The sequence below is a fragment of the Pipra filicauda genome, unplaced genomic scaffold (genome assembly GCF_003945595.2).
Source record: "Pipra filicauda isolate LSUMZ 115617 unplaced genomic scaffold, ASM394559v2 scaffold211_size2331000_pilon, whole genome shotgun sequence".
Taxonomy (NCBI): domain Eukaryota; kingdom Metazoa; phylum Chordata; class Aves; order Passeriformes; family Pipridae; genus Pipra; species Pipra filicauda.
The window spans coordinates 1,232,089-1,244,479 of record NW_024104323.1 but is presented as its reverse complement, the minus strand read 5'-3'; the positions used below and the strand labels follow the sequence as shown (position 1 = coordinate 1,244,479).

At 52.3% G+C, this 12,391-nt stretch overlaps 1 protein-coding gene across 1 annotated transcript in view; it reads right to left on the bottom strand.

The window, feature by feature from the left end:
• The window catches only part of DOC2B (double C2 domain beta), a 32,656-nt gene that overhangs the window by 6,969 nt on the left and 13,296 nt on the right, over positions 1-12,391 (bottom strand). Inside the window, exons 3-4 of the mRNA XM_027744809.2 lie at positions 8,701-8,775; positions 5,506-5,615 (exon numbers count right to left, since the gene is read on the bottom strand). Of these exons, the coding sequence (XP_027600610.1) occupies positions 5,506-5,615; positions 8,701-8,775 (185 nt within the window). The remainder of the gene's footprint in view (positions 1-5,505; positions 5,616-8,700; positions 8,776-12,391) is intronic.

The window sequence follows — 12,391 nt, the reverse complement described above, 5'->3', positions numbered from 1 at the left end:
AGTGGCATGGCACAAAGATCAGGGAGCAGCAGAGGAAAGGGATTTGGAAAAAAAAACAATGGAAGCAGGAAGACATGGAATGCTGCTCTCCAGAAAACTGTAGCTGGATGCAGCGTTACTATAGATACCCACGAAAAAAACACCCCACTGCAACAGTAAAACCCTCAAAGAGGATCTCAAATGCAGGCACAATATTCCCTATTTCCTTCCCTCCTTTTGCTTTTCTTTTAAAGAACAAAACTGAAAAAGAAGCAGCAGCAGCTTTGGAGACAACACTTGTCAGGCGTGTGTCCATCTGGGCAAAGCTGGGGAGGGAAAGGGAGGGCAGGGATGCCAAGGCTGGGCTGGAGAGAAGGGGACAGGAGGGAACAGGGCGGGACAGGAGGGGACATGGCCTCACAGGGAGCTGACAGCCTTGGGAATGTTTGTACACCTGGCAATCGTGGAGCGGTGCTGGCTCCCGGGCACTCAGGGAGACAGGATTTGGGATGGTTTGCCCTCCTAAAAATGTGAGTAACAAGATCTTGTCCTGACAATGTCTAGGTACACCCCAGAAGCACAACAAGATCCTGCTTGCTGTGAAGCCCCAGGCACGTCCAGGATGGGCAGAAAACCAAGAAGGAAACGCATGGAAAACTTCTGTGGTGGTGGCAGGGAGGGCATCTCCAGTGTCACACTGGGAGAGGCCCCAGAGCTCCACCAAGTCTCATTTCACTGCCCACAGGGACACGGGAAGCCCCTGTGTTTATGCAGAGCCGTGTCCCTTGGGAAGTAGTTTTTGGCACATCTGCAAGACCTGGGAAGCGCTGCTGCCCCGAGCAGGACGATGGAGCCGGAGACACCACCAGCTTTCTCCTAGCCCTGTTTTCCCTCTGGTATCTCCAGCCACCTCTCAGGTGGGTCCGTACCTTTTGTGCCCATCTGTGTGTGATGCCCAGAGGGGTTCATGCCAGCCCTCCCAGTGCCACAGGCTCAGTCCCCAACCCCAACCCCTCTGCCTGGCTGCGGTTTATCCCCACTGGGATGGTATTTTTAGCTCGGGCAGGCTGGCAGTGCCCCGGCCCATCGGTGAAGGCAGGAGCAGTGAGTCAGATGAGCAGGCAGCTCCAGCCCCAGCCCTCCCTTTGGAAAATGGCATAATGCAATTACACCAGCTTGAATTTTATTACGAGAAATCGATGTGATGGAATTTTTATGCCTTGGGTTAGAAAATCAGCTCCCTGACAAACAGCACGAGACGCCTCCAGCAGCCTCGTTCACCTGCCATCCAGAGCTTGTAACTCGAGCACCACCCATCCCTCGTCTCTCCCTGTGAATCCCAATCCCTCCAGCTCAGCCTTTGGTCTGATATCTTCACTGTGGGGTCCTGATCTTTAAGTTAAGGGCTGTGAAAACCACTTTGGAAGAAAACTAAGCAGCAAATGAACAACCACTGCTCATTAAACTTATTCTGCCTCCTACTCAGCCCGGGCTCCTGGGTTACAGCCCTGACTCACCACGCAGCTCCAGCAGCCCTGCTCCGCTGACTCACGGCTTCTGCTCTCACACACGTTCCTCCGGCCTCCTTCCCCAGCGTGGAAAGGGGAAATGGGGGTCAACAAAGACCCTTTTCCACAACACACACACACACACAATAGGCAGCAGAGCCTGAGGATGCATCCTCCATGCCCAAGATCCCTTTTGGTCCCTATAGCAACTTGGCTCTCAGTGAGGAGCGAACGTGCAGGTGATGCCGGCTTGGCTTAAGGACAGGCAACACCAGGCAAGGAGGGAAAAAAGCAAAAGTCTGCATCTGGGAACTGTCCAGCTGTCCGAAAAACAGAAGGAGGATTCGGTTCTGGGCTCCATCACAAAAAACCTCAAAGTGTGAGCACAGAAACCACAGAGAAGTGAGATACAATTACAAGGGCACCTGCAGTTCTGAGCAAACCCCATTCAGCACTTCCACAGTAAAGCAATTCAGGACCCCAAACCTCCAAGCGTCTTCACTACGCCTATTAGTCCTGATCAAATACTATTTTCTGAATAATATATTTAATGAGTCATGATGTTTGTCAAACACATGATTAAACAAAGAATTCCTGGCATTTGTGGGCTAGCTGAGTATCATATGAATAATGCATCATTTCGCCAATACATCTGGATATGAATAATTGTATCCAATATCTGGCCAGCTCTGATATTTATTATGAATACAATTTATTTATTGCATATTACATGTATTATTTAAATGTAAGTGATTGTATTCTGCCTATTCCAATTTCCCCTGCAGCATTTCTCTGCCTCCCCTTGACACGCACCTTGGCTTCCCACCACTGGACAGAGCTTCCAAACTGCTGCCACACAGTCATGTTTGGAGCCCAGATGAGAGTGGGGACTGTGGGGTGAGATTTTCCCTCTCAGTGCTGCCAGGGAACCTGCCCCCAGCCCATCCATCTGTGCACTCGGAGTCCAGCACCTTCCACACGGCTGTGAACTTGCTTTCTCCCAGGCTGGTGGGTGGTTTCATCCCTGTTAAGCCTTGGGCTAGACTCAGGGATATTTAATTCAATGAATGGATGAGACCTTTTGAGATCCTCCCACCTGCTGTGCTTCACGAAATCCAAAGTATCTGGTGTTATTTGAGGGGGTTGATTCATTAACAAAATCCTGCTTGCCAGCGCAATCAGCTGGGCTGCCTTCACCTCTCCTTCGCCCGGGGGGTGGCCCTGCTTGGGGAGGTGAACCCTGGTGGCTCCTGGGGTCTGTCACTGCAAAGCCACTTGACCAGTTTGGACAATGGGTACAGCTGGGGGGCTCAGGAAAGAGGGGATCCATCACCCAGCTCTCCAGGATGTCCCTACTCCGGCTGCTCCAACAAATGCCACTCGTCCCCTTGAAGAGAGCTGCAGGCTCTGGCAGAGTGCCCCACTCCAGCACCACCCCACCAATCCATGCTGGACACGTCCCTTCCAGGAGCCCGGGTGGGCAGGAAAGATTTCTGGGTGCTTTTCCAGCTCTCCAGGCAGCGGGGAGGCGAAGACTGGCGGCAGCTTTGATCTCCGCCGTTATTTTCACATTAAAGAGACTTTGCAATCGAGTTCCCTGCCCCTCCCTGGATCTCAGCACCAGGGAGGCTCCCGGGGAACGGTCACCGCCCAGACCGAGGGGAGCATCACTCATGCTCTTTCAAGTACCACCAGCTGCCTGGCAGGAGCCTCGACTGATTAGCACAGGGAAAAACAGCGTCTTCTCTGCTTTGAAGTTGGTTTTTCCTGATGGAGAAGGAGATATTTTGATGAGATGATGGATGGGCGAAGCAAAGCACCGAAGATAGGACAACGGGAGATGCTTCCTGTGGGAAGTGGCACTGGGAGAGTGAGGGGCCATTGCCACTGGTGTCATGGAGAAGAGAAACAGCTCAAGCCACAACAAAATACTCAAAGATTGTCAGTTTAGATTGGATATTAGGAAGAAATTCTTCCCTGTGAGGGTGGTGAGGCCCTGGCACAGGTTGCCCAGACAAGCTGTGGCTGCCCCATCCCTGGAAGTGTCCAAAGCCAGGTTGGATGGGGCTTGGAGCAACCTGGGATAGTGGAAGGTGGAATGAGATGAGCTTTAAAGTCCCTTCCAGTGCAAACCATTCTGAGATTCTGTAATTCAGCTGATATCTAAGTGAGGAGGTTCAAGTTCTCAGCATCCTTCTACTCAAAGAACCATCCAGGTGTTGAAGAGAAGCAAATCCAAGCAAGATACTAAAATAAAAGACTGGGTGTTTTTTTACCTTGTGTCTGGTGTGCAAGAAGTCTCATCTCATCTAAAACTGACTCAGGATAAATAAAATCTCCTCTGCCAATATCTTCGACTGCGAAGATGGATAAAAGAGAAAAGGGGTCTGGGGAATTGCTCTTAAGAAAAATGAAGAGCTCTTGAATTTTAGGCTCTGGGTTCCCCACACAAGATAAGAGATGAGGCCATGGTGCTCAGAAGTTTTGTTTTAGCAGAAGAATTCTTTGGGCCATAGGTTTCCCTCAGCTCCCTGGAAAGGAGCCTTTGGAGCTGCCTTGGGTTAATTTGCCATTAATCAACCTAGTCAGGAATCCCCCTGTGAAGCTCCACAGCACCCAGGCTGGCAGGCAGGAATGGGATGTGCTAACACTGGATTTCTATGAGGAGGAGGGCAAATCCAGCTCTGCACATGTTTCTGCACATCCCCCCAGCCACTGGACACCTCACACCTCCCTGCTGCCTCCAGGATCACAGCCCTTTCCCAGGGAGAAGCAGCTCCCAGGGCCCTGAAAAGGTGGGGGTCGAGTCCTCCTGCTCCCTGTTGCCTTCCAGCAAACAACTCAGCTGAGCATCTCCCTACAAACTGATTTCCACGCTTGAGGAGGCTGAAAACTTCAAAGCCTGGAGTGAAAAAATACCCAATAATAATAACAAACCAGAGGCTTTCCAGCCCCATCAGCCTGCAGCACTTCCAGCATGACTAATGTTTTCCAAGTGAAATAATAATCCATGGCACTGAATTTCCCATCTCTATGCACATCGCAGACAACAGGTGGGCTCTGCTCTGGTTCACCTCTGAGCAGGACCTTTAATAAGGCAGCTTTGTGCTCCTGTCATGGGGAAAATCACAAAGTCCCAGGGCACCTGCAAATGAGGAGGGTGGGATTCCAGCCACGGAGCTGGCAAAGCCCTGAGTCCTTGGAGCAGGAGGCAAAATCCTCCTTTGTTTGACAGCAGATCTTACAGCAAATCCTGCAGCGCAGTCCCAGATCAGTGCAGTGATGGAGCAGCTGAGGATGCCCAGCACCCCCCCTGAGCAGGATCTGTCCTCAGGGTCTGGGTCACTCCCTGCCCTCACCCAGGTGGGACAGAGGCCAAGACATAAAAATCTTTGCATTCACAGGCGTCTGCTCCCTGCAGAGCATCACTTCCAACCTCACCCCATCCCACCACTCAATCCCTGCCCACCTCCAGCCCCACACAACCTCTCCCAGCCCCTGGGAGATGCTGAATGCACAGAGACTGAACCAAACCAACTGAATGTAAATCATAGAATAAATACAAACACTCTTTGTTTAGTTTGACAATAATTCACAGATGCCTCCAGCTTTCTTCCAAAAAGCTCAGCCTCGAAAGGGCCCTAGAACTTCCCTGGGGAGATTTTCTCAGCAAGACAAGACCACAAAGCCTTAACATGTGCCCGTGAGAGCTGAGTACAAAGAGGTTAAACCCAAACACCACCACCTCCTCTGCAGGCAGGAGCCAGCCAGTGAGTTATGAAGTTAATGACAAAGCAGGAACATGTCCCTCACTGGTTGTTCCAGCCCAAGCTGCCTGTAAATCACGCGTCGGTCACCGAGGGGGTGATGGATTGTGCAGAGCACACGCACAGGCTTTGGCTTTGGTGGGTGAGAACTCTGCCCTGCTCTGCTGTGAGCAGCACCAGGACTCCCCTGTGGGGCAGGGCTGTGTCCCCCCAGCACTGGGCTCAGCACCCCCTCACCCCCCGGGCCCTACCGCAGGGTCTTGCGGATCATGTCCTCGTCGGTGATGCCGTAGTAGGTGAGTGTCTCGTTCCAGGTGGGGTTCAAAGTGTTGCGCAGCGTTTTGGTTCTCAGCTTATTCGCCTGGAAGAGCAAAGGAGGTTGTGGTCAGTGGGAATCAGACCCAGGAGGTCATTTGGGCGGGGAGTGGGGAGAAAAGGAAGCCCAGTTTGGAGACGAAGGGGCAATGGGTGCTGTTGCCCTTCTGCCCGAGCACTGTAACCTGGCCAGTCCTCCTGGCCCAAGTCCACCCCAACTGCAGCAATAACCAGAGGGGCAGAGACACAGCAACTCGCTGATTTGCCAAGCAATCCAACCCCACATCCCACATCCTGGAAACAGCCAGAAAAATGGGAACCTTGGCAGAGCACGGAGCGGGGACGCGGATTTCATTTATGCAGTAGAAGAAAGCGAGAGAGAGGGGAAAGAAAAAAAGCCTTTTCAGGTTCATTAAAAAATACCAATTTGCTGTTCTGGCTGTTTGTTTGCATTCCCACTCCCAGCACAGCTCCCAATCCTGCCTGACTCAAAATAACTTCCTTGATACGCGTTTTGTCAGCACCAGCAACTCCTTCCAGCGCCACAGCTCTGCAGAGTGGGAGGACAGGGACAGCAGAGCTTGTGTTCCTGACATTGGTGGGGCATCCTGGCACACACCCACTCCCCAGCCCAGGGGAGATTGATCTCCTTACTCTCTGAGATCCCTGTTTCTGTTGGGGCAGGGGGAGAGCAGGAGCAAAGGTCTGAGGCTGCAGATGGGGCTTCCTCACCAGCCCCCAGCCTGGCACAGCCTGGCAGAGCTGCAATTTTCCCTCTAATTAGGTGTCAGACAGCTCAATCCCTGCCTCAGCTGCTGCTGGGCATAAGGAACTCTCAGGACATCAACACCTCATCTCGTGGGTCTTTATGGGAAACTGCTACATTCCCCACCTGGGGTTCACCAGCCCTGAGCTGAATGTGAGCGGGATGCAAAGCCCAGGTTGAAGAAGGAAATTCACTCTTGCAGCACGAGGGGGGTCACTTTGTTGTCATGTCCTTCCCAAACCAAAAGCACCCCAGCCACACCACCTCTTCCAGACCAGCTGGAGGTGGCCACCAGTTGGAGCTGCCAGTGCAGCAGAACTATTGAGGGATGGCTCACTCCCAGTGTGTTGTGCAAAGCAGCTGCTTGCTCTGGGTTTGATCCCTCAGAGATAGAGAACGCCTCTGGAGTTTGTGCTGTGCTCTCACTTGCATTTCCAAAGCCATTTCTGACTCTGAAACCAACCCATGCCCTGTCCAGCGCTGTGGAGCTGCAAAACACCCAGTGCCAGGTTAGGAGGAGGATACCCCTGGAGCAAGGCAGGATGTTCCATGAGCTGAGCGGGATGCAGGGCCAGGGTCTCAATTAGGAGCAGCATCTAAAGCCCTGCAATGCCAATGGCTTTTCTATCATTTAGGCAGGAGCTGGTTTGCAGGAGGAGAAGCTGCCAGCCTGGCTGTGCACGAGCACCAGCCTTGCTGAGTCCATCCCCACGTGCCCAACGACAGTGATGCAAACTGAAGGGGACTGCAGGCAGGTGCTCTCATTTATGGCCTCCTGTCGCCTTTGATTTAATACCTTGTTTGCCTTAAATCTTTCCTGACTTTGTAAAGTTGCTTCAATCGAGGCACTTTATTGTACCAGGTTCCATCTCACATCTATTTTACCTCATTTCTCGGTGATATCGTGGCCACCATGCCAGGCTCCAGCCCAAGCAGCAGGATACATATCAGACAGGGACTCTAAAGCCTGCTAAGGGTGACAAGGACACCAGGGAAAGCACTGATGGCACCCACTGCCTGCTCAGACCTGTGGGTAACACATCCTGGGTTTGGGGCTCTGGGGGTCAGGAGGGAAAGTGGGTTTAGCCACAGGAGTGACATGATGGGCATCACCCAGCAGCTAACGCTGCCCTGGGCAAGGGACATGAATTAGATCAGAGGAGCTGAGCTCTGGGAATGCCTTTTTCTCCCATCTGGAATGACTCAGTAGTCAGTAACCAGCTCACGTGGAGGGTTTAACAGGGAATGAATTCCAGCTCTGCATGGGGAATGAATTCCAGCCCTGCTTCCCACAGCTCTGCCACAGGTGGCTGAGAGCCCAAGACTGGGACAGGAACACCCGAGGAACTCAGGGACAGTCCTGCTGCTGGAACACCTGTACAGGAACATCCAGCCCAGGACACACTCGTGATCCCCCCAGACCTGCTCACCTCTCCCAGGGCAGATCCGGACGGTGCTGTTTGGAATGTGGGGGCAAGGAGAGGGTCCCCCCACGGCCGCTCCAGGCTTGTGGAGTCTGCAGCTCCTGCACTACCCTCAGCTCAGCGCTCCCCTCCTGCCTCTCCACTCTCCACCACCTCCAGCAGAAATGCTAATCAATGCATTTGCAAAACATGGAAATGACAGATAATATCGCTGATGAAAGCGCTCCCGGCTCTCCTAATTCCAGCGGAACTTGAAATGTGGTTAAAAACTCCCTCTACCGCCCTGAACATTATGAATTAATTCAACTGAACCGTAACAAGTAAATATACCTCCCCAAAAAAGGTCTTTCCTTTTGTGTAGAATAGGAGTGCAATTAATATTCATAACACACACGTTTAGCATTTAAATTCCACATCCCCATCAGTTACACCAAGCTCTCACTACACATCAATATCTTTAATTACTCTTCTCTTCAGCAAGCGCTGAACCTAAGGAGATGGAAATATTTCCCTTATGATTTATACTCTGTTTTATTATGATCTGAGGGGTTTAAAATGTAAAAGAAACAGGACAAAAAAAAAATAAATTAAAAGGGTCTGGTTTGTTTATAGCTTCAGATTGTTTCACTCAGTGCTTCCCAGGGGCTCCTGGAGAGCAGCATTTGCATCCCCTGCTCCCAAGATGAGGAGTCAGGGATGGCACCTGACTCCCAGGCAGTGGTTTCCCAGAAAGGTATTTTCTACTCCATGAGGATGGATTTAGCCCCAGTTCTTACCTCCTGCTCTCTCTAAGGACTTTTTACTCAAGAGATGGGCAGGAGGCTCGAGGCCTGGCTGCAGCAGCCCCTGGGTGAGGAGCTTCTCCCTGGGGAACCTCCTGGGTCTAATTTCCAAGGAAAAGGCACAGCCCCAGGAAGAGGAGAAGTGAAAAGGTGTCTCACCTTACTGGCTCCGGGAAGCAAGTGCAACTTGACGTATGGATCAGCCAACCCATTATGGTCCATCGGCTTCAGGCCCTGGAGAGTGAAGAGCAAAAAGCAGGAGTCAGGATAACAGCAGGATGCTGGGCAGGAAGGGTGGCTTCACTGAGCCCATCCACCAATGCCTGTTTCCCTGGGATATGGCTGGTCCAGGGAGTAATTGCATTTCCTCAGGATTGGGGATGGAGGGGAGCGTGGCTGCTGCAGGATCCAGGCCAGGCAGCAAATCCACACACGCTCAGCATTCCAACGCCATCTGTGGAGCCAAGGAGGGGTTGTGGGAAGTGGGAAGCTCCTCACCTGCACTTGGCATCGGCCACCAGGCACCGCTCTGCTCTCCCAGCAGCCTGACTCTGCCATCCTCATCACAATTAATTTGGGGGTTAAGCAAATCAGCACAGTGACTTCTGAGGTTTGAAATTACAGGGTTTTGTCATTTAATAATTGCTTATGAGCAAACACACACCTCTGCTGTTGTGGTGCTACTTCTAAGCGCTCCCAGAGGGTGTGATAGCACCTACCTACTCTGTGTTATTAAGGCACAGCTGAAGGAAGAACTGCTTCAGGCCAGTGGGAGGCTGGTGCCAGCTGAATGCTGTGGTGTTTGCAAGGAAATCTGGGGGCACCAGAGCACAGACACAAGGAAATGCTCGCTGCAGCCATTCCTGATGGATTTTACACAACACCCTCACAGCTCTTAAAGGATGACGTGGATCAAGTCTGTTATAGCAATGCTCTGGAGCTGATCCTGCTTTGGGAAGAGGGAGGACACAAGCTGTGCCTCTGTGCCTCTTCTAAACAACCTGAAAATTATCCAAGGGCGATGCACAAACCCAGCCCAAAGCCATAACTGCACAGACTGCATGGAAACAGACTCCACAGGGCAAGGAAGCAACTCAGGAGCATGAAAAATGGAGCCTAATTTTCACCAGTCCTAAGCAGAAATGAGAATGGCTCCATCGTGGAAGTCCTTGGATTGTTTCCAGCCTGGCTGTGGGATCCCTGCAGGAATTATTGCTGGGCTGGCTGAAGGCAATTCTGTGCCTGGATCAGAGGAGGGTTTCTCTGCAGAAGTATCCATCCAACCCTGACTCCTAACTGGGCATGGAGATCAGGCTGGGTGATGCTAAAGACTTTTCACACCCTTTTTGTGATAAGGAGAGTACTCACTGTCTGGATAATGAGTCTGTGCAGCTGCCAGGGATCCACCTGGCAGGAAAGCATTTGTATGGACTGCTGCTGGAACGGCTGTGTGCAGTGGAAATCTAATCATTAAGGCCTGGATTTGGGCAAATCAATGAGGGAAATCGCTTCCATATTTCACATGTATGGAAGAACTCACCCAGCCTAACCCACAGAGCCACAGCAGCTTCTTGTGATGCCCTGTTCCACCCCCCCTCCCCGAGCTGCATAACCTGGCCAAAGGTGCAGGATGTTCCTGACCTTGGGAATGTCTCTGATTCCAAGCAAAGCTTCTGCTTCAGAGACAAGGGTTCTGCTTCAGAGACAAGCAAGCTGCCCTGGGGCAAGGGAGGCCAAATGGTGCTCAGGAAAGAGGATTTTGCTTCTAAAGCAGAGCCAAAAGGATAAAAATACCAGCAGCGAATGGAGGTGAAATGTCCCTGCTTTAACTGCAGCCTGTGGGTGATGTCCCTGCCCCAGCAGATACTGGGAGGAAGGTGGTGGTATTGGCTGTGGCTCCATGGGCAGACAGGGCAGGAATGGGCTGGATTGTCCCCAGACTCCAGAAGGGATCATCTACACAGTCCACTCACAGAGACCCAGGCTCTCTCCAGCCTCCCCAGTCAGAGGTGCCCACCTGCCCAGTGCTGCACAGCAAATGAAATCAGAAACAAGCAAGCAGATTCCCATGAAAATGGATGGAGAAAGACAGGCAGCTCTGTAATTCACCCATCAATTCAGCTCAATTAAATTACCTTCTGAGGAGGCTATTAAAGGCTTTTTTAATAGATGTGCTATGGAAGATGGAGTGACAGGAGCCTGGAAAATAGCTCCTAATGTCACGTCTACCTCCCTCCCATGTCACTTGATACGTGTGTAGCACACAACTGAATTTAACAGGGCTCTGCCCTGCAAAGCTGCTCCCGTGGGAGCTCATCCCTCCCACAGGGACAACCCACAGGGTGATCAGTACCTGTGTGGAGGGATTGCCAACCTAAAGCTGCTCCGAGAGAGCTGAGAGGCGGAGAAGAGCAACAAGGCTCATATATGGAAGCAGAGCCTCCCCCTGGATCCATCCAGGGCACCTCCCTGGCTCCAGCAAATCCTGCTGCTGGGACTGATTTATGGTGCTGTGCATCGTGGCACAGGCGATGGAGAGGAGACTGAGTTTCATCTTTTCCCTTCCTCTGCCCAACCCCAAAATCTCTGCTGCAATCCTACGGAGACCTCCAGCTCCCTGCATCCCAGCCTCTGCCAGCTGCTCTCCGTGCCAGTGACATTTAGCTAATCAATAGGATTTAATTACAAGTTGGGCTAATCGGGCTGCCGATTAACGCCACGCTGGAGGCACACAGCAATCACAGGAGATGGATTCATTCCATCATTCACCCCACAACGAGCTGCCTACCCGCTGAGCAGGATCCCTGCTGCCCAAAAACCAGCCTGGATACCTCCCAGGCCAAGGTATCCCATTCCAAAACGGGGCAAACTGTGCATCCTCCCCCATCAGCCCAGAGGAGACACACAGCTTCAGGAATTTCCCTGCAGTGATAAATATTTATGACTCAATCCATAAGTAATGCTCAGTGCATTACTGCTGAGACCTCCAGCACTCGCTTCTGTTGGGAGGGAGGGAGCTTCCAAATGCTCGGCAGGGTGGAAAATCCCGGGTGTTTTCTGGCCAGAGGCGCAGGGAGAGCAGCCCAAGGATGCTCCCACGGGCAGCAGCTGCCTGGCATGGCCTGCCTGGGGCCAGGAGCTCCTTCACCACTGCCATACACCCCCCCTTGAGGCTTATCCTGGGCATCTGCCTCCTGAAAGCAGGAGACCAATGAAGCTACAGGGTAGCACAGCCCATCGTGTCTGTGCTGCCACACACCTTTACAGATCCCATAGGTCCTATGATTCTGTGATCCCCCTATAGCAGGTTATCCTCTTGCTCCATGGAGCAGGTCAGTCTTCGTAGGACTGAGCAGCCTGGGTGCCTGCACATTCACTGAACCCTTCTCCACCCCATTTTCTAGGAGGGAGTGATGCCCAGAGCATCCCAGCCCTTTCCCAAACATGACAGTACAGATCAGCACAACCCCGGGGGAGTACACAGGGTTTGTGCAGGGTAGGAGGTGAGTGGGGAGAGCCCTCCTGCCAGCTGGGCACATGGATGTTCCCACAGTCCAGGAGTGAGCCCCCATAATGCCCTGATTTATTCTCCTATTGATCCCAGCTGAGCTGCAAGGTGTCTGAGTTCAGCCATGCCTGAAGTGTGACAGGCAGAGTATGGCAGGGATACTGCCAGCACTGAGAGCCATTAGTGTGAAGTGGCCACACTGCCTGATCCTACCTGATCCCACCTTATCCTACCTGATCCTGTGCCCCTGCCAGCACAGGGTCCAGAGGGTGGCACAGAGGCTGCCTGGAAACTGCCAGCATCTCACAGATCCTGCTGTGAACCTACACCAAGAAACATCTC